Source organism: Rhododendron vialii, chromosome 7a (genome assembly GCF_030253575.1).
Source record: "Rhododendron vialii isolate Sample 1 chromosome 7a, ASM3025357v1".
NCBI classification, from domain to species: Eukaryota; Viridiplantae; Streptophyta; class Magnoliopsida; order Ericales; family Ericaceae; genus Rhododendron; species Rhododendron vialii.
In genome coordinates this window covers 24,429,587-24,450,719 of record NC_080563.1, presented here as the reverse complement: position 1 = coordinate 24,450,719, position 21,133 = coordinate 24,429,587, and the positions used below count along the sequence as shown (strand labels likewise).

Genomic DNA, 21,133 nt, shown 5'->3' with positions numbered 1-21,133 from the left:
TTCTAAAAATCGGAGTTGTTACAAAAATACTAGAGGTTGGTTATAGGACTCCATACCATTTTGGCGTTTTAGTTAGGTTCTGACTTCTCCACTAGATTGGACTTTAAGTTGAGCTACTACTACCAAGGAGTACTAGGGAGATCTAATGAGAGTATTGAATTAGAAGTTTAATTGTGCTTCATTGAATCTTAATCGTCTTATATGTTTATGTAGGGAACGTGGTTTAGAAGCTTGGATTTGAGGTGAGTGACTCTTACCTAAATTAATTGAATTTTATAAAAGGTTTCAGTTCAAGGCTTTATTGGGCATGTTTGTACAATGATATGATCTCCATGGAAATCAATGAAAGGTGAAATATTTTCCTATCTAGCAAAGACATTCCTACAAGGTGACACAAAACGCTAGGTTATCCACTACTGGGGACGCCTGGTAGATCCACTAACAATGGGGAATGTGCTTTATATATCAAGACTATATTTCTGTGATTCGTATCTCATTGAAATGTTTGTTTTATCAATGTCCATGGAGAGCATGTAAATTATGTACTGGTGGTCACTCATACGAGCGTTAGCTTATGTGTTTTCTCCACCTTTCAAGATGTGAAGTGAAGAATAGATTGATATGGTTTCCTTTGTGTGGACTTAAAGCTTATGTGAGGAGCTATACCACTATTGTTTATAGGGATGTTGTGTTTAAGATACTCTTTTTTGTCATTCTTGTTATAACTAGTGACATTTGTAAAGTTTTAGGTTATGCACAGCTCTGGGGTGTTATTGGGAGTTATAATTCTTTTGTAACATAAGTTGTCGCTACATTGGACTTTATAGGATATGCTTCCATTGGTTGTACTATCGTCCCTTTTAGTTATATGATTATGTTTGAAATGGCCTTGGTGAAGGTTTCACCAGCGCTTTGTGGTGACTAAGACCTATAGGGACGCGTCAGGGTCGTTACACATTCAACTTGCAGCAACGTTCACATAAATACGATACAACTTTATATTGCCCGTTGCATAACATATACCGAATGATAAAAGAGAGTATCTTAAACACAACATCTTCTTTTGATAGCAAGGTCTGATCGAACACCCTCTTCTATTTTAATTCTATCAGTCATAAATCTTATTTCCTAGTCTTGCGGGATGTGCCAAGATATAGTTAGTTTTTGGTCATTTTCTATTCGCTTCATTTCATATCATACCCCGTTGTGCTATCTTTTACAGATGGATAGTGCAATGGGGTATGATATCAAAACACAATGCACGTTGGTTGCATACCTTACTCTATCCTATTCTCTATGCGGGTTGTGCATGGGTTATCGCACTTTTTTCACTCTTCTTTTTTTTTTTTCCTCCTAGGGTATGCCTCTTGTAGGCTATACATTCGGCTAACTTTTTTTAATTTCAAGCTAATTTACCCAAAAAAAAAAAAAGAGATACATCACTATAGATCATATACCTTCCATTTTTCAGAAGAAATAGTCAACGCAGACACCAGGACCAATCTATTCCTTGAATCTCATAAATTCTTTTTATAATAATAATCTGTTCAATTGAAATTTTCCTTCTTCCTAATCAATTCAGCCGATAACATAGAAATAATTGAAAGAAAACTTTTCACAGAGGAATAATAACATCCAGCTATAATAAAAGGGAATCCTGCACAGAATGACGATAGTACCTGGACATATTCGAAAGAAACTCTGCCCCAAAGCAATAATATTATCCAGCTAAATTCAAAAAACTTCGAACTTCAGTAACGATGGTTGACCCTTTCCCAGTTTACAATAGCCCAACTCTATTAGGATCTACCAAATACCTTTACCCCAACGATGTAGCCCAAAATTATCTTTCGGTCTAACCAAAACTCAAACTCATTCAATTTTCCCATATGGCTTCTTTCCTCTCAACATTTTTTTTGGGTAAATTAGCTTAAAGTTAAAAAAGGCTAACCGAATATACAGCCTACAAGGGGTATACCCCAGGAGGAAAAGGAAACATAAGAAAGAAAAAAAATGCCAAGTGGCTACATTAGTATGGATACTAGTAACCTAAAGTTTCCAACCCATCTAACTAGAGGAGAAGAAAACAAAAGAACAACATATGAGCTAAAGAAAATCTTGAGACTTGAAGTTTTGAACCTTTAAACTTGAATCTTGGAGCCTGGAATCTCCCATCCAAGCCTAGTTCCTAATATGGATCATTGTGGGAAAAAACATAAGGAGTGGACTTACAACAACCAACCTGCTACAAATAGGTATTGTGAACCCGTACGCCACAACAAAACAAGTAATGTGAACCTAGAGGCACAAATAAGTCTAAGGGACATCCCCCCAAAGATAGGCAATAAAGATAATAACTGAACTAATACGGTGGCCCAATATGGAATGAACTAGCCTGGACCTACATAGTGAGCTTTTCTTGCATTGCAACTAGTAAAGGAAGGAATGGAAAAAAGAAAATAAGTTCTAGAGACAACCCCCCATGAATAGGTCAAAATGGGTCTAAGGAACAAACCCTTTACAATTCGCTAATATAGCTAACACCACTAGTAACCAAACCGAATAGCATGAATCCAAAACCATGGTAATCGAAACAGTAGTAATCTATAGATGCACCATCAGTAAACAAAACCAAAGCCTAAGTTGCTGGAAATGCTCAATAGATGCACCAATTCTCACTAACCAATAGCCCAAACGTATTGCAATAACCCAAATGCAGCCACGAGAGTTGGTGTGGATCCAACTTGCCAAGGGCTGAACCAACACTGTATGATAGATAAAATGGGGCCAATTCACTACATGAACACAGTCCAACCAAAACCGAACTGCATCCATAGAGTATATCCATGGTCCTCCAAGCCTTACAAGAACATTTGCACAAATTTATGCTAAAGAAAGGTAGCATATAGTTAGATCATTAGGAGAATTAGAATGGAGCAATGTAGAACCTATTGCACTATATGCTCTCTCTACAACTCCCTCGTATCCTACTCCTCCAACAAACTAGTAGCAATAGGTTGTGGGTCCTCAACTCCATCCACTTTTCCTCACAATATTCCCCCGCTAATTACTATCTCCTCTCTCAAGAAAATGATGGAGCACAAGCACAGAACTCACATTGTAAAACACATATACTGGCACACACAATTGAAGAGCAGCCAACAACATAGAATAAATTTACCCCAAAAAAAAAAAACAACATAGAATAAGAATGCACTCCAATCCATGAACCCTTATATGTGTGCAACACGATAACTATAGACTGAGGAATCATCGATAGAAGTTATAGCGAAGAAATCAAGATAGAGTTGATGCAAAGATAATCATAGAGATCATCATCGAATCACATAGCACCATCCTTCTTTCTAATAAATGACTTTGATGTTCCCCAAGAAAAAAAATAGATCTGAAGAATCCTCTATCAAATAAATCCCGATAGTAATTTAGTAATGAACTCCATTTCTCTTGTCGTTTAGTAAATAGTAACTCATCTAATAACAGATCCAAAATTCTCAAATTCCTAATAGTTGGTTGACTGTCACCGAAATCCTTGCATTAATGACATATGCCAAGTAAACCCAACACCCTTTCCTCGATAATTTTCCTTGCCTCTAAAATAAAGAATAAGATTGTTGATCTTGATGGTAAAAATACTATCCCCTTACGAAAGTAATTAATAGCAGCACGATAAGAGAGTAACCAATCCATCCCAGTACGACATCAAAATGACCCATATTTTAAGGAATTAGATTAACTAGCAAATGCACATTTCCAACTAAAACGTTATATGCCTTGTCAATAATAGAACACATGATACCACCACTTTTATGCATTAACGTATGTAATTCAGGTTCAAATGGTCAAATGACTTAGTCAGTTTATCAGCAAGCAGTGCATAAATAAGCAACTACGTAGTTCTTGAATCAATAAGTATTTAAGCTAAGTTACCGCAAATCTGAATGATACCTGACACCACCAAGTCCACATTTTGAGGTTCCTCTAGCACCAAAACAAGTACACCATCCTGCCTTCACCCTGGATCCAGTTTTGTTCCCGAACTCTGCCCTTGATTAGTAGTAATGTCGATCTTGATGTAAATCCCAAACTTGTAACAACCCTGATTTTTAGTAAGTAAAAATTTCGTTAAAAATTTGAATTTTATTCCAAAAATTCCTTTTGTATTTCTAAAAATCTGTCATAATTAGATTTTAGTCTTTTAAAAATTATATTTCTTGGCAAGTATAGTTAGATTCTAACCAATTAGTTGGAGAACCTAACCCTAGATGAACCTTTACCCATTGGTCGATAAATGTTAGGAAAATCCTTATCCATTGGATGATAAAAGTTAGGGAAACTTTTATCCATTGGACGATAGAGTAAATCTAGATTTCTACCAAGAGTACTTTACTAGATTTGTTAAAGGTACATATATATAGTTATATATTGTTATATATACACATGCTTAAAAGGACATATAAGCATTATTTGAGTAGATATTACTTCACCTTTTTATCCATTGGTCAATAATCGCTAGGAAAATTATTACCCATTGGATAATAGAATTAGCAAGTACTAGGGTTTTATTTAATAATCATTTCCTAGATTTCCCATGTGTATAAATATATATGTGTGTACTTTATAATACACCCTAGATTTCCTTAAGATACTCTAGGTACAAAATCTAATTTTATAATAAGAACATGTGCCAATTTGGACTATTTTAATAAAGAATTTTGATCTTATAATTTTTTTATTGGATATTGGAAAATCTACCTAGATTGTATGGTACACACTTTTATATATATACACATATGTACTTGGACTTATATATATACATATATATATATATATATACTTATATTTTTACAAAAGTACACATGTGTGTATTAGAATAGTTTAATAAGAAAATCTTGGCCATATATTTCATTTGATACTTGAAAATCTTGATAGATTATATGGTACCTAATAGTACCTACATATATATTTGATTAAAAGGACATATAGTCATTCAAGTCTTATTCAAGTATTATCTTTTTTTTAACCATTGGTCAATACATGCTAGGGTAAATATTACCCCTTGGATAATAAGGTTAGTCTACCAACAAGTACTAGGATTTTATTAAATAGTCATTTCCTAGATTTTTCATGTGATTATATCTTTAAAAATATGTATATGTACCTTATAAATCTATTGCCCTAGATTTTCTAAAGATATTGTTATATATAAATATGTGTACTAAAGTACTCTAATATAATAATATAATAGGAACATGTGCTTATTAGATTAGTTTATTAGGAAAATCTTGGCCTAGGAATTCTTAAAAGATTATATAGTACCTTGTAAAGTATTTTACTAGATTTTCTAAGTACACAAATATATTTATATATGGGCACATGTACCTTTTGGCCTATTATTTTTCTAGAAAAATCTTTACCCATTGGACAATAATTGCTAGGGAAAATTTTATCCCTTGGGTAATAGCCAAGACTTTTGCTATAAATAGCACCCCATTCTTGCCATTTAACTCACACCTTCCAACCTTTCAACTTCTCTCTCTAGAAATTCTTGAGTTCTTACTTTGTTCTTTCTTGTTCTTGGTGTTCTTGAGTTTTTCTTGAAGTTCTTCTTGAAACTCATCCTAAGCCGCCACTAAACCGCCACCCGACCGCCCTCTTGATCCAAAAGTTAGTAGTTTTTAGTCAAGAACTAGTTTCAAGAGAAACCTTTCTCTTTCAAAGCTTACCGTAGGAAGTTACTCCGTCCGAGAGCCGACTTACTTTTCCGTAGCCGTCCTACCGCCAAGAAGAACGGTAGATTAATCTTAATCACTATCTCTAAGTATACATGGTTTGTAATGCTTGTAGATTATTCTTATCCCCTATCTCTAGGTATATGTAGAACACCTCTACTTACCTACTCTACGTATATTGTATGTTGTTTGTATATCGAAATGCATGGAAGTATTCGTATTTTGATCTTTAAGATGGATATGAACATGTCTTATGAATTGTTTGTATTACTTGCCTTGTTGTAAAGCATAAGTGATCTTCACTCCAAAGGCGTCCGTACATGTGGCATTATGCTTTAAGTTGTGGTTTGAGCATGATGATTAATATAGAGTTGAATGATCTTACTAGTTTAGCTTCAAGATTTCAATGATTGATTTATGATCAAGTATGTGAAAAGTCCAACCGCAGAGTCGATGCATGAAAACGAGACACGTAAATCGAGAAAGTAGAAACATGACACCTAGGGTGTGGTTAATGAAAAGATGTGTTTCGATACCGCAATGTGGCTGGACATGGTAGCCCATTGTGTGTAAGGATTTTGAAAAACCGCAATGTGGACGGACTTGGTAGCCCATTGTGTGGTGTGTGTTGCCATGGGACCGGACGTGGTAGTCTCATTGGAGGTAATTTAATGTTTGTGAAAACCGCAATGTGGCCGGACATGGTAGCCCATTGTGAAGATTGCCAATGGGGCCGGACGTGGTAGCTTCATTGGTAATGTGGCTTGGTTATCCGCGGAGAGGAGCCAATGCAAGTTTTGTGTGCCAATGGGAACCCTGTGCGGCGGAGCCATTGTGAGGATACTCGGGAGACCGAAACAGTGGAATCGAGGTTGGGTGTGTTAAAAATGATTTTGAAAATATTGATTTGGTAAGTGATAAATGGAGACACGGTCCACGACGAGTCGCGTAGGAGAAACTCAAAAAATCATGGACACAAACGATAGTTGATTAGCGAATGTGGATGTGTCATTGTGAACTATTTTGTTAAATATGCATGTATTATGTGGAAACCGTTAGTATTACGATCTACTGCTTGTAAGTTAAGGGTTAGTGGGTATGGATTATTCTATTGAGCTCTCGTAGCTCAAGGTGTTACCTTTGGTGACTCTGACATATTATACTGGTGGCGACGCTAGTATAATGTGTTAGACTTTGTAGATGATCAAGATGAGTTGTACACCTTGGAGGCCTTTGGTGCTGAGGAGCTGGCTAGGAGGAAGGAGCAAGCAGAGCTGTAGTTAGGAACCCTAGTTTCCCTCCCTTATGTAATGAAAGTACTCTTATGGAGGTTGTGATGTAATAATGAGCCAGACTCTATTTTGAAGTTGCAATAAAATTGTCTATTTAACGTACCCAAAATTCGGGGCGTTACAAAACTATTTGTAGTTGCCGAGCTTTTCACAAACCCTAGTCTCGATTTCTTCATACAATCCCTCATAAAATGCCCAATTTCACCACATTTGTAGCATGCCCCCGTCTCACGGTAACACATACATCCTTCCACATTTTGGACATGGTTGGAACCTGCTACTATTGTTATTACTTCCACCCTAACTCCATCCAGATGTTCTCACATTCTGCCTTTTAAAAGGATTATTCTGAGCCTGTTGATTCACCACATGAAGTAACCCCTCAAGTATCCATTCTATCCTTTCCATTCTATCCACTGAATGCTGTGAAGGCTGTGCCCCCTTTGGCTCATCCCCATGCTCCATTCGCTAACTTCAAAGGAAGAAATCCATATTGTATAGACCAATAAAACTCACATAAGATGTGCATATCCACACATATAACAACATGTTAGAATTCACAAAGCAAGGCATTTGGCATTTAACTCACTTAGCGCATAGATTTCACTTGTCCTATGGCTCTGAGGGTATGTATGTGTCATCATTGCTAGATGTGTATTCCATTATCCTAGCACATTGCTCTGATACCAAAAAACTTTGTCACGGCCCTAGCCCGTCCTTAAAGATGTTAGTCATAACAAAGTGCCAGTGAACTAATCACTAAGGCCATTTCACATGGTTAACCTGATATAAGCAAATGACTAAGAGAGACTCAATTAGCGAATAGCGGAAGTACAAACCATTTTATTATATTAATCAATAAACATGTCTTATACGAGGATCTACAAGCCATAACTCCTCAGAGTTGTGCGTATTACTCATGTACAAGCAGTTCATAAACCAAAGTAAGGCTAAGATATAAATTTCTAGCTTTTCTAGCTAGTTAACTATTCACAGATCTTTGCATACATAGCACGTCGACAAAAGATCCCATGGCATCACACTATTCGTCTTTACCTGAAAGGTGAAAAAATAACATAAGCCAAAACTCGTATGAATGACCAATACATAAATTACACGCTGATAAGCACCCAATAACGTAGTTCTTGGTGCTTAAAGTTTGTTAGTTTGTTGCATTATTTAGAATAAAATGCCATTTTTAGTCGATATTGCACGTAAGGTAGTTTCTTTAGTTTTGCAGGAAAACCGTTGAATAAAGCATGTTTTTGAAGCTTGGAATAAGCGTGGAGGTGTCCAAGACCCAAGGCTGCATGAACGAAGCCGCAAAAAGCTCGAAAACAAAGGAACAAAGAACTATCGGGTGGCTGGGGCCGTTGGATGCCAAGACGAGGACCAAAGCTGAAGCACCAACAATAACAAAGGCGGTATCGATACAAATTACAAGCATATTCCAATGGGCTCGTAGCCATTAGGTATCGATATAACTCTTTTGGTTGTATCGTTACTAAGATGCTATGGTGGCCAAGAGGAGTGCTGGAAAGCTACTTAGTATCGATACAACCAAAAGGGATTGTATCGATACCGAGGTCTTATGTGGCAGCTTTTAGTTCGTTTTTTAGATATTTGTTGAGAGAGAAGGACATGTGTATAAATATCTCTCACCTCACAAATATCTAGTCTCCCTCCGTCCCAATTTGTTCCGCCCTTATTTCTTTTTGGGATGTCCCCAAATGATACGCTTGTTTCAAAACTTTCCATTTTTAGATGTCTAGATTACCATTTTACCCCTCACTTAAGGATAAATTTTCTCCCTCCCAAATTCAAATTTTAAACATGATTAAAGGAAAATGGAACAAATGGCAGGCCAGCAAAACTGAAGTTGGCCCCAGTCTCTTCATGACATGACAGGAGAGTGCCTTTGAATTTGGTGGGTTCAATATTTTTTTTACAAAATTTTAGTAATATTTTCTCAAAAGGGTAAAATGATAAAATTGATCAAAAGTCAATGTAAGTACAATGTTTCCTTAAATTTTGTGAAAGTCAAAGTGGGTGGAACAAATTGGGACGGAGGGAGTACGTTTTTTCTAGATCTAGATTACATTTGCCGTTAGATTTGTTTCTTGTTGCTTACTCTAGTATTGTTCTTCAAGTGTTCTTAGTTAATTTCTGCAAAAACTCCCATAGATAATTGTAGTTTGTAATTTTTTCATTGATTAAAGTTATAGCTATGCTCTCGATCTTTACTAATCTCAAGTTTATTTCAATTTTCGTTGGTTAAATATGCTTTGCATAATTAGCTTTGTTCTTTACCTTTCTAGCATGAGTGAGTAGCTAATTAGGCTTGGCCATGGGGTGAATAGTACTCCATGGTTTGGATTGATCATGTTTTTCTCTTAATAAATCTTCATGTTTAGTTTGAAAATCAAGTTAGTTCATTTTGTCTATCAAAACTTTGCAGTTTTAACCTCTTTGATCATGTGTAGGCAAAAGTGTGCTACTTGCCACACATGATACTTGGAGCTATATCACCCCTTGAATTTGCTAAATGAACTCTAGAACTTGCTTGGTATTCAAACTCCATTTCTAGTCTAAAATTGTTTTAACGCTAAATCCTCCAGTTTGAGAACCTTTGCCGCGTATCTCAAACTGAGTAAATTCAAAGAGAAAAGCTGATTGATTTAAGCCATGATGTGTTAGGACCCCCTAGACCTAGCCACTCGTTTAAATAGTTTAAAACCTCGTTTTATCGCCGTTTATTTTCTTCCGTTTAAAAGCATCTAAAAGTTGGTCGTCTTAACACCACGACTCTCACATCTACAAATTCATTCAAGCCGTGATTGATATTCCCTTGGGTACGATACCCGGACTTTTGGATTATTATGCTTCTATCAACATATTAGCCCTACGCTTGGGGAGTTCTTATATTGACGACCAAGCACACGCCTTCCATGGACAATGGTAAAAACATTTCATAGATATTCAATCATAGAAAATAGCCTTGATATATAAAGTACATTCCCCTTGCCATGTGTAGCTACCAGGCGTCCCCGGTAATGGATAAGCTTAGACGTCTTAGCATTACCCCTAGCATTTTATGTGTCATCTGTTGGAATGTCTTTACTAGATAGGAAAACGTATCCACCTTTCATTGATTTCCATGGAGTTCATATCATAGTACAAAACATGTTCGGTAAAGCATTGAAGTAGAAAACTTGTATAAAACCATGTAATTTAGGTATTAGGTCACTCATGTCGATTCATGTGATGACTCGAACTTCCTGTAATATTCAGTCAAATGGAGATATGTTTAGACAATGCTCAATGATCCTACTTATGCTCAATATAATGTCCTGGAAGTGTTTAAGTTCAATTCAATCCAAATAAATCATAACTTATTTTTTTGGGTAATTTAGCTTGAAATTAAAAAAAGGCTAATCGAATGTACAGCCTACAAGGGTCATACCGTAGGAGGAAAAAAATCGAAAGAGAAGAAGAATGAAAAAAGTGCGATAATCCATGCACAACCCGCATGGAGAGTAGAGTAGAGTAATGTAACCTAACAACATGCAATGTGATTTGGTATCCTACACCCGTTGCACTGTCCGCCTGAAAAGTCAGATAGAGTAACGGGGGTAGGACACAGGATGATACAATTGTGCAATGTAATGCAAATAATAACAAATAGTGATAGCAACCTATTGCCTGGCACATCCCGCCAGACTAGGATATAACATAAATAGTCACGGTCTGAAACGACCAGATAATGAACCATCACGGAGGAAAAGCAGAACATAGCAACTCAGCATCAAGGGAAGGTTGAATAGCTACTACAAAGGAACATGGCACTGAAAAGAGGCTCGAACCAGAGACGTCGACATCCGACAGGGGGCCCTGCCCTGCACACCACGTCCAATCAGTTCGAACTACTAGTCCTTCAACCAAATTCCCTTGGCTCGACAGAAAACAACCCGCTCACAACTACCAAACACCACAAACTCCAGAGATGGGATATGCAAACCAAAATACTAATAATCCAACCAAACCCAGAGTAACAAGCATAATACTCACTTCTAGTAGAACAGCTACTGCAGAGGGACAAAGCACTAAGAAGAGGCTCGAATTAGAGATGACGGCATCTGACAAGGCTACCCTCCCAAGTACCCTGCACACCACACCCATTCCATCCAGACTACTACACCCTCAACCTTATCCCCTAGGCTTGCTATAATCTAAAAGAGAGACAGTTCAAGCACCAATAACAGTGAAACCACCGAATTGTGGCCACTCAAACTGCAGGTGAAACCAAACTGCCCTTTTCAATACGCGCACAACCACCAATCTAATCAATGACATCTTGCGAAGCTACCTCTTTCAAACAGTGAACACACCAATCTAATCAATGATAGCCCTCAAAGCTACCTCTTTCGACTAATGCACAACCACCAATCTAGTCGACGATAGCCCCAGTCACACCACACTACGCTAAAGAACCAGGCCATAGAATCAAAGAATCAAGGAATTTTAAAAAGCTCCACAACAAGTTGCACAACAATTAAGCCCCAAATTGGGCAATGTGCCCAGTAACTAAACTAGGCATGACAAGGCAAGCATAAACACTAAAACCTGAGCTCTAGAATTTGGTAAATATAACCCGCACGCGCCCCTCTACCACCAACATGCGCCACAACAAAACAACACCTGTTATGTTCAATTTTGGCCAAACCAATCTACTGCATGAAATAGATCCATAAATATTAACCCAATCTCAGTCCAAACAGATGACTGCCCATCGAGTTTCTCAATATGAATCTGTAGATTGTAATGATTTTGCAGACAATTTAGACTGCCCAATACATAGACGTACCATTGATCATACCTTCACTGTATTGCAGATCTCGATGAAGGTTAACCCCTACTGTCGTGCCAATGATCGAGTACACCCATCATCACCGGCGAGCCCGATAGAGCAGAACCAAGCTCTGCTTCATTAGGCTCCGAACCTAGGAATGATGGTTGCCCACCCATTGTGTCCAGCAAGCCACTGCCGACAGTTCAAATCTACGGCCGTGGCTGACCCTCTGCAGCTCCAACTTGGGAATGATAGCCCATTCGGCATACTGAGCAAGCCACCATCCTCCGCCGTGTACCCCAACCGAGTAGCCTGGGACCGGATATGTTGAGTAAGAGGACCCACCACCACAGTCATGGATAATTAGATGACACCCCACCACCGTGCCACTGGAGCTAATCCATCCGACTGGGTGTAGACAGGTTCCGTACCTTCGATTGGTACAACCAATTGGAGCCTTGAGTGAGCCACCAGAATAATCGGTGGGTTTTGCATAAATCCGAAAAGTACACCACCATTTCTGGCGAGTAGCTACCCTCCGCCATGCGCAGCTACAGATGTAGACATGTAAACTTTACAGCCAATCACAAGTTGCCACATGTTGTGGACCTGATAAATAGGGCACAATAAATGGCCAATTAAATATTGCCAAGTGTCTTTAGGTCAAAAGTTAAAATGATGCGAAAGGACCAATCAGATGGCGCCATGTGTCTAAGTGATGCAATTATTATTTTTATTAAGTCCAGACAATCAAATTAAGCCACTTAGTAAAATTATAATTATATAATTATCTTTCTTAAAATAAAGAAAGAAGGATAATTATCAAATTATATAATTGTTTCTTTTACATGGAACAAAGAAATAATCAAGAGGATAAATATGAAGGAAGTAGAGATTGGTCGTGACTCTCCATCCTACGTCTCTATAAATAGAGGTGCTCCTTCTCATATTTTTCCATCTAGATATTCAAGCATACAAGCTCCAGAGCTCTGAAGTTCAAAGCCCTCAAGCCCTTCAGAATTCTTCAAGTCTGCATCCAACAAGAAGGTTCTTTGAATCGAAGCCTCGAAGAACATTCAACCCAAGTCATCATCTTCTTCACAAATCTTGGAGAAGATTCCGCCGTTTGATTCGGGATCAAGCATCAAGCCCTCATTTCAACATCCGAAGAGAAGAATCAGAAGACTTTATTTTCTTTGATTAGAAAATATATCAGAGATTGTAAACCCTAATTTTCTCAATCAATAAAATTGACTCTTGTTCTACATTTTTCCGTCTTTTTCGTAGACTCAAAATTTGTGTTCAACAGATTTTGGCATGCCTGGTGGGACCATCTCTCCCTCTCATCTCTTCTTTTCAACAAATAAACAAACTCTCGATGGCTCCTAAAACTGCCCATTCAAAAGCTCCTCAAGCTCCGATTACACGCTCCAAGTTTTCAACCGCTGCAAAAACTGGCTCTGGATTTCATGCTAAAGGTGTTGGTGCAACACTTCGAAGCAAGGTGAAGGTTGCCACTACCAAATCTGGCTCTGGATCTCACACTAAAAGTGCTGGTCCAACAACTTGAAGCAAGGTGAAAGTTGCCACTGCGGATACTGCCCAAGCCTCGCTTCTATTTAAATTAAATCCCACGTACAAGGCTGATCTACCAAAGGCACCACCAAGCTCACCAAAATTAAATCCCGAGTCTGAGGTTGATCTACCAAAAGCGCCGCCAAGCTCACCAGAAGGAAGGAATGTCATTTCGACCATAGAAGCCATGAAGGATGTGGCAACCGACATTGAAAATCCTTCTATGCCCCAGGAGTTTGGTTCAGAAATTTAGAAGAATTTAGAAGATGGCTATTTAAGCGGTTGGAGTTCTGACTCCGACTCTTCTAAAAGCACTCCTCAATCAAAATTTAACGCCCCCACCAAGACTACCAGTTCTTCAGTCATGGATGTTATGACAACAAATGCAGTCAGCCTAGAAGAACAAGTCGCTAACCTGGCCAAAGTGGTTGAGGGAATGTCCAAAACCCTAGAAGAACGTGATGTTGAAATCGCCTACCTCAAAAGCAAAGTAGAAAGTAAAGGGGATTAAAGCCGAGTTGAGTCCTCAGGCAAACAAAATGAGGTACCTGAAATGTTCATGCTTTCTAGTGAAGGTTCGATTTGAGGCAAGTGTTTGAACGGCTACGAAGGTACCAACTTAGGATGAATCCCTTGAAGTGCGCTTTTGGGGTTACATCTGGAAAATTTCTTGGGTTCATTGTGTGCCACCGCAGCATAGAAATTGAACAAGCAAAAATCGACGCTATCCGAAAAATGCCTAAACCTCGGAATATTCATGAGCTAAAGAGTCTTCAAGGACGATTGGCTTACCTCCGCCGTTTTATATCAAATTTGGCTGGTCGATGTCAACCATTCAGCCATCTCATGAAGAAAGGGGCTCCATTTGAATGGAATGAAGCATGCAACAATGCTTTCAAAAGTATTAAATCCTATCTAACGAGCCCTCCAGTTCTCACTGCCCCTATACCTGGACGACCACTAATCTTGTACATTGCTGCGCAAGAGCGTTCGGTTGGAGCTCTTCTCGCTCAAGAGAATGATAAAGGGAAAGAAAGTGCCTTAGATTATTTGAGCAGAATGATGTTGCCGCATGAGTTAAACTATTCCGTGATTGAGAAGATGTGCCTCGCCCTCGTCTTCGCAATCGAAAAGATGTAGCACTATTTCAAGCTCATACAGTGCATCTCATCTCCAAGGCTAATCCAATCAAATATGTCATGTCAAAGCCAGTCCTCTCTGATCGATTGGCAAGATGGTCACTCATTTTCCAACAATATGAGATCATCTATGTGCCGCAAAAAGCTGTTAAAGGGCAAGCTCTGGCCGACTTCTTGGCAGACCATCCTATACCAGCCGAATGGGAATTGTCCGAAGAATTGCCAGATGAGGAAGTTATGGTAGTAGAAGTTCATCCCCCTTGGACAATGTACTTTGATGGTGCGTCTCATCAAAGTGGAGTAGGTGCTGGTGTGGTATTTGTTTCCCCAGAAGGAGATGTCTTGCCCTATGCTTTCACTCTCACACAAAATTGTTCAAACAACGAGGCTGAATACCAAGCTCTCATTCTTGGGCTGGAGATGGCCGTTGAAGCAAAGCACTTGCAACTCAAGGTATATGGAGATTCAATGTTGATAAAAAACCAACTTCTTGACATCTATGAGGTGAGGAAGCCTGAGCTCGTGCCTTTCAATAATTACGCTCGTCGCCTGATCGCATGGCTTGGTGATGTTACTCTACAACACGTGCCGTGTGGTGAAAATAAGCAGGCAGATGCACTTGCAAAGCTTGCTTCTACCCTTGCTCTTCCTCACCATGAGATGCATGTCTCGATATGCCGAAGTTGGGTCATACCACCTATCTTTGAAAGTGAAGATGGTGGTGAAAGGGAAGTGAACGTCGTCTCAGTTTTGGAAATTGAAATTGAGGATTGGCGTCAACCACTCATTGAGCATCTGCAACAAGGAAAATTGCCTGATGATCCACATAAAAGAACGGATGTGAAGCGTCGCGCCCCTCGATTCTTTTACTACAAGGATACGCTTTACCGCCGATCTTTTGAAGGGTTATTTCTTCGTTGCCTTGGAGAAAGTGAAGCAAAGCAAGCTCTAGAAGAAGTTCATTCTGGAATATGCGGCGCTCATCAATCTGGCCCCAAGCTTCATTTTCGAATCAAAAGAATGGGCTACTACTGGCTGACAATGGTCAAGGATTGCATGGAGTATGCCAAGAGATGTCATGCTTGCCAAGTCCACGCCAATTGTATACATCAACTGCCCAAACTGCTCCATCTAACTGTCACTTCTTGACCTTTTGATGCATGGGGGATGGATGTCGTGGGGCCCTTGCCAAAGTCTTCTGATGGTCAGTTGTACGTCTTGGCTGCAACTGACTACTTCTCCAAATGGGCGGAGGCAATCGCGCTGAAAGAGGTAAAGAAGGAAAATGTCGTCAACTTCATCCGTACTCACCTCATCTTTAGATATGGCGTACCGCGTTGCATCATCACGGACAACGGAAAGAATTTCTACAACAGTGCCATGACCAGACTTTGCCAAAAATTTGGCTTCAAGTAGCATACCTCTACTATGTACAACCCGCCTACAAATGGTCTTGCAGAAGCATTCAATAAGACTATTGGGAACTTATTGAAGAAAGTGGTTGCCAAAGCAAATAGGGATTGGCCTGAGAGAATGGAAGAAGCTCTTTGGGCATATCGAACCGCATATCGAACACCTACACAAGCCACTCCATATGCACTAGTGCGTGTGGAAGTTGTTTTGCCGCTCGAACGTCAAATCCCATCTTTAAGGAGGGCCGTTCAAGAAGGTCTCACTCTTGAAGATAATGCACACTTGCGCTTTGAAGAATTAGAAGCACTTGATGAAAAGAGACTTGAGGCATAACAACGTTTTGAGTGTTTTCAAGCCCTCATGTCAAAGTCATTTAACAAGGTTCGTCTTCGTTCTTTTTAGAAAGGAGACTTGGTTCTTGGTGTAAGAAGGCCCATTAATACCACCCATAAAATCGGTGGCAAATTCATTTCCAAATGGGATGGACCATATGTGGTGCAAGAAGTTTACTCAAGTGGCGCCTACAAAGTGGGTGCTGAAGACGGCTTAAGAGTTGGCCCCATAAACGACAAATTCTTGAAGCGCTACTACCCTTGAAGAGCAAGCGTTACTCCATGACGCATGAGCCTAAACTGCTTGTTGCTCCTGGCTTGCATGAGTTAAAACTGTGCACGGCCTAAAAAATAAAAAATATTCGTCTTACCTTTGAACTACGTTTTGACTTGATCCCCTTCCAAAGGTACATAGGCAACTTGAGAATTTTTCTTAAGTTCAGTTAATCCATCAAAAAAAAAAACATTCAACCACAACTACGCTACTCATGGCTCACAAGAGATTTAACTATGAATGGCTAAAAGTATGAGAAAAACTTTATTTAAAAAAAATAAATAAAGTGATTGTCTTATGCTAAAACATCATAAATACAAAGGCATGGTTTGCTAAAAATGAAACATCCATTTAGTAAACTAAACAAGCCTAAATAAAAGAAATACGATAAAGGAAAGCGGAATAAGCACCAGTCCAGCCAAGTCAAGTTTTGGATCTCATCCAGCTCAAACTTCAGAAGTTGCTCCAAATTGTTAGCCACTTCCATGTCCGCCGGCTCCATCACCTCAGTCGCTTCTATATTGGCTCGCTCTGCTTGTAAAGTTCAGACAACATCCTGCTTTTGAGCTCTTTGTGCATCAATCTCTTCAAGCGATTCTCTGAGCTTTTTCGCCTCTAAGTCCAACTGCTCTAGCTCCTCCATCAGTTGACCTCTCTTGGTATCCACCATCTGCCAATCGTCGCTCCTTCGCCTCTGAAGTCAGCCCGCTAGCAAAATTCGATCTCATGGAAACATAGTTGGTGGTATTATGTATATATTTCTCTACCTGAGTTTGGAGTGGGGAATAATCCAATTCAAGCTTCAAAAATTTAGCATAAATCACTTGCAGTTTTGGTCTTAAGGATGGCAGTTTCTCAAAAGGAGTTTTTTCCAAAATACTCTTAATTTTGCTATCATAAATCTTCGCGGCCGAACGACGACCGCAGTTGATCACACTCTCCGTATCAAATGCAGTAATAGTCGATGGCGCCACACAGCCTAACGTAGGAGGCTTAGAAGTAAGAGACTTGGAAGTAGATGGAAGATGGACCCCAGATACAAAATTATGCTTTGATCGCAATGCAAGATCAAAAGGGTCTGGACCATCAACAGAACCTTCACGCTCATCTGATGCAAACTGGTTTCCCAACTGTAGAAGGAAATGACTCATTAAGAAATTTGATGAAAAGTCCAAACTTCTTTAAAGAGTTAATAAAATAAAGAACAAAAGAATGCGGTGATTAAAGCTTACTCTTTTACCCAATACCTCAAGGTGGTTTGAAGTGTCTGGCAAATCATCAAGGACGCCATCCAAATTAAAGTCCAATTTTGCCAAATCAGAAACCATCACTTTCTCTTTGGGCCGCAAATCAGAATCTGCTGCTTTCTTTTTCAAACGCTTCCAATGGCGCTCACCTTGGTCAGAACTACTACCTTCCGAAAGAACTACGGTAGCCCTCTTCCTTTCACCCATTGGTTCTGAAGTCTTGGTAACGGTAGGCTTTGGCTTAGAAGCTGGAATACTCAAAGGAGTTTTTGGCCTGACTGCCACGACAACTGCTGCTTCCTTGGCCATTGCTTTGGTCACTTCCTTCTCCTTAGGTTTGAAAGAGGCTGAGTAACTTCTGAAGCCAATTTTGACTTCGTAGTGGGTATTTTGATAAGAATCTTCCCTTTTAGAGCAGTGGGAGATGAATCTGGCTTCGCACATGCAAGCTTATATTTGCAGAAGCCACTTAAAGATTTTTCCCACCACTTAACATACTCTTTGGTGGCAAGGCCTCTAGATGAATGCGACGGAATCATAAAATCAGCCCTCGTGTTTAATCTCATGCAAAACTCCCAAAGTGCCGGTTGAGAGCTCTTCTCTTAACTTTCTAGGAATGTCTTGACAAAATCGAAATTGTCTAGCAAATCGGTAAGGGCTGTATTGCTCAACAATATGCTCATTACCACGGCGGAGAGTCAAATAGCTTGATCTAAGATTGATGAGTAGTCATTCCAAGAGTCCAAATGCTTTCCATGGTCGGTGACAATTCCTTGTTTTGGTTTAATCACGGCTAAGAGCGACAGAGTCGATGGCATGATGCCCTTCAAAAGATCGCAAGCTTCTTAGGAACTAAAATGTTTAGCCTTCTTTTCCCCGGCAAGTCTCACCATTCGGGCACCACAATTAAATTTTGAGGAAGCAGACAAGAGGTAACTATCATAGTAACAACTAAGCCATCCATAAACATAATGGATGGGAAATGGTGCGCCACATTTGCTTGGATTAGGTGAAGATGTAATCTCTTTCAAACCATGGTATATGCTCGCAAGGACAGGTACTGCCAAAGAAAACCTCTTTCCTTGAGCCATCATACTTGCCACTTTGAAGATGCCTGGACGAATCTGGTCCACTTGCTTGTTAGGCAGTACAAACACACATAGCCAACAAGATAGAAGAGCAGCCAAGTTGGTTTCTACTTTCACGTCCTTCTCAATTCCCAAGTCATCAAAGACCTTTTCTGTATCTTCAGAGTGCGACTTTTGCCCATCAATGAAGCCAGTTGGATTGTTGGATGTTCTGGGCTCACCTGTCCTTTTCTTCTGAACCCTAGGGGGGGCTCTTTATAACGAGATGTCTCCTTAAACCAAAACTTTACCCAGTCATGGGTAATAACATTTGAAATCTCGCTTGCACAATAAATTTTGCTATACACCAAGAATAAGTACTTGGAACTTGGAGGAAGGTGTGGCACATCCTTTTTATCAACACTGGTGAGTTCTCTAGCAGAAGGCACAGCCTCGTCATAGAAGATTCTGTCAATTGAAAGTCCCCCAGTTAGACATAGGTCCCATAAGGAAATAGACGCTTCTCCGATTGGTACGTGAAGACTATTTGTTGAGGGACACCAAAGCTCACAAAATGAGCGGATAAGGTTAGTATTGCGAACATAAGTGAATAAGGATGCAAAGACAGCGTCATATATCTTCGCAGAGGTTAGCACATCTTTGTTCCGTGCGAGCACATCTTCTAACCAATCCCAATATCCATCAATGAAAGAAATTTCCCCAAATAGAGGAGTCGTGTTACCCCATTTAGCATCTCCATTGGCGATTCGATCGCCCAACAAGAGGAAGCGCTCGGAATCATTGTACTTCTTATGTAGAGATGATCATAGTAATAATGTATCGCCAGAGACAAAAGTAGACTTCCCATGGTCATATAGTTCTCGAGATGATTTAGTATACCATCTTGAGAGGTGGTGTGAATCAGGAGAAAGATCCCAGTCTTGTGCAAGAGCTCCAATGGCTGGATCATGAACCCAGAGGTCAACTTGAGTGGTTGGGGTAGCACCTTCGTAACTAATGGATAGAATTTGATGATCATCTACCGAACGATAGTTGAACAAGGCCATCTATTCGCGGAGTAGAGCTCGAAGAGGCTGAGGAGCAGAGCTCGAAGAAGTTACGGAGCAGAGCTCGAAGAAAAGGCTGAGCAGAGCTCGAAGAGGCTGCAGAGTAGAGCTCGAAGATGCTGCGGAGCAGAGCTCGAAGAAGCGGTGGAGCCTTAAAGCTCGTAGAAGCTACGGAGCAAAAATTGAAGATGCTGCGGAGCAAAGCTCTATGAAGCTGCGGAGCAGAGCTTGAAGATGCTGCGGAGCATAGCTCGAAGAAGTGGCGGAGCCTTAAAGCTCGTAGAAGCTGCGGAGCAAAACTCGAAGAAGCTGCGGAGCAGAGCTCGAAGAAATAACAGCAGCAGAGCCTTAAAGCTCGAAGAGGCAAAAGCTGCGGAGCTTAAAACTCGAAGAGGCAATGGCCACGGAGCTTAAAGCTCAAAAAAAAAAAAAAGCAAAGCACCAAATCTGCGCAAACAAAATGAGACTTCAGAACATAAGAGCAAAATTTAAAGCATCTCTATTAAACAGAAGGTTATAGTACGGTTCAAAATTTTGAGACAAACTCTATTGAGTATCAGTGCTAGAGATCCACAGATTTTGTGCTAGCTGGTACTGCAAAACAGGAAAGAGGAAACATTAGCATGTCCATCAAAAAAAGGAAGACAGTGCACTTGATAGCCGCACCGTAGTGCACTACTGGCAGATTCATTCGAAGCAAATAAAAGTGGTCCACCGCTTGCTTGATGTAATTTCGTCATATTTTAATCCATGCATGTTTAAGAAAATCATAAGATTCATGATGAATCAGTTTTGGATCTGGCCCCGACCTGTTCCTGTAAAGACAACGTGAGAGCTTATGTCACCGATGTGGTGGCTTGCCAACCACCCTCCGATGCCTAAGTCAGTAGTATACTTGAGAGTATTTTTGTTCTCTGTTTAGGATTGCGTACCTTTTATCGGAGTTCTACTGTCATATTTAAAGGCATCTTTGTTTGGGAGGTGGAGTCCTTATAGGACCGTATTCCGGATCACCCGCTTGGGTGAGGAGGAGTCCTGCCTTAGCTAGGAGTCCATGTACATCTGGGATGGCTAGTGCTTATCTCATTTTATAGCATTCCTTATCCTGTAGGGTTTCAATTGTAGTTT

At 39.8% G+C, this 21,133-nt stretch overlaps 1 protein-coding gene across 1 annotated transcript; it reads left to right on the top strand.

The window, feature by feature from the left end:
- Window positions 1–14,665: 14,665 nt before the first annotated feature.
- On the top strand, window positions 14,666–15,557 carry LOC131332816 (uncharacterized). The gene is made up of 2 exons (XM_058367115.1): window positions 14,666–15,445; window positions 15,510–15,557. The coding sequence occupies exons 1-2, from the start codon at window positions 14,666–14,668 to the stop codon at window positions 15,555–15,557; spliced, it is 828 nt and encodes a 275-aa protein (XP_058223098.1).
- Window positions 15,558–21,133: the final 5,576 nt, after the last annotated feature.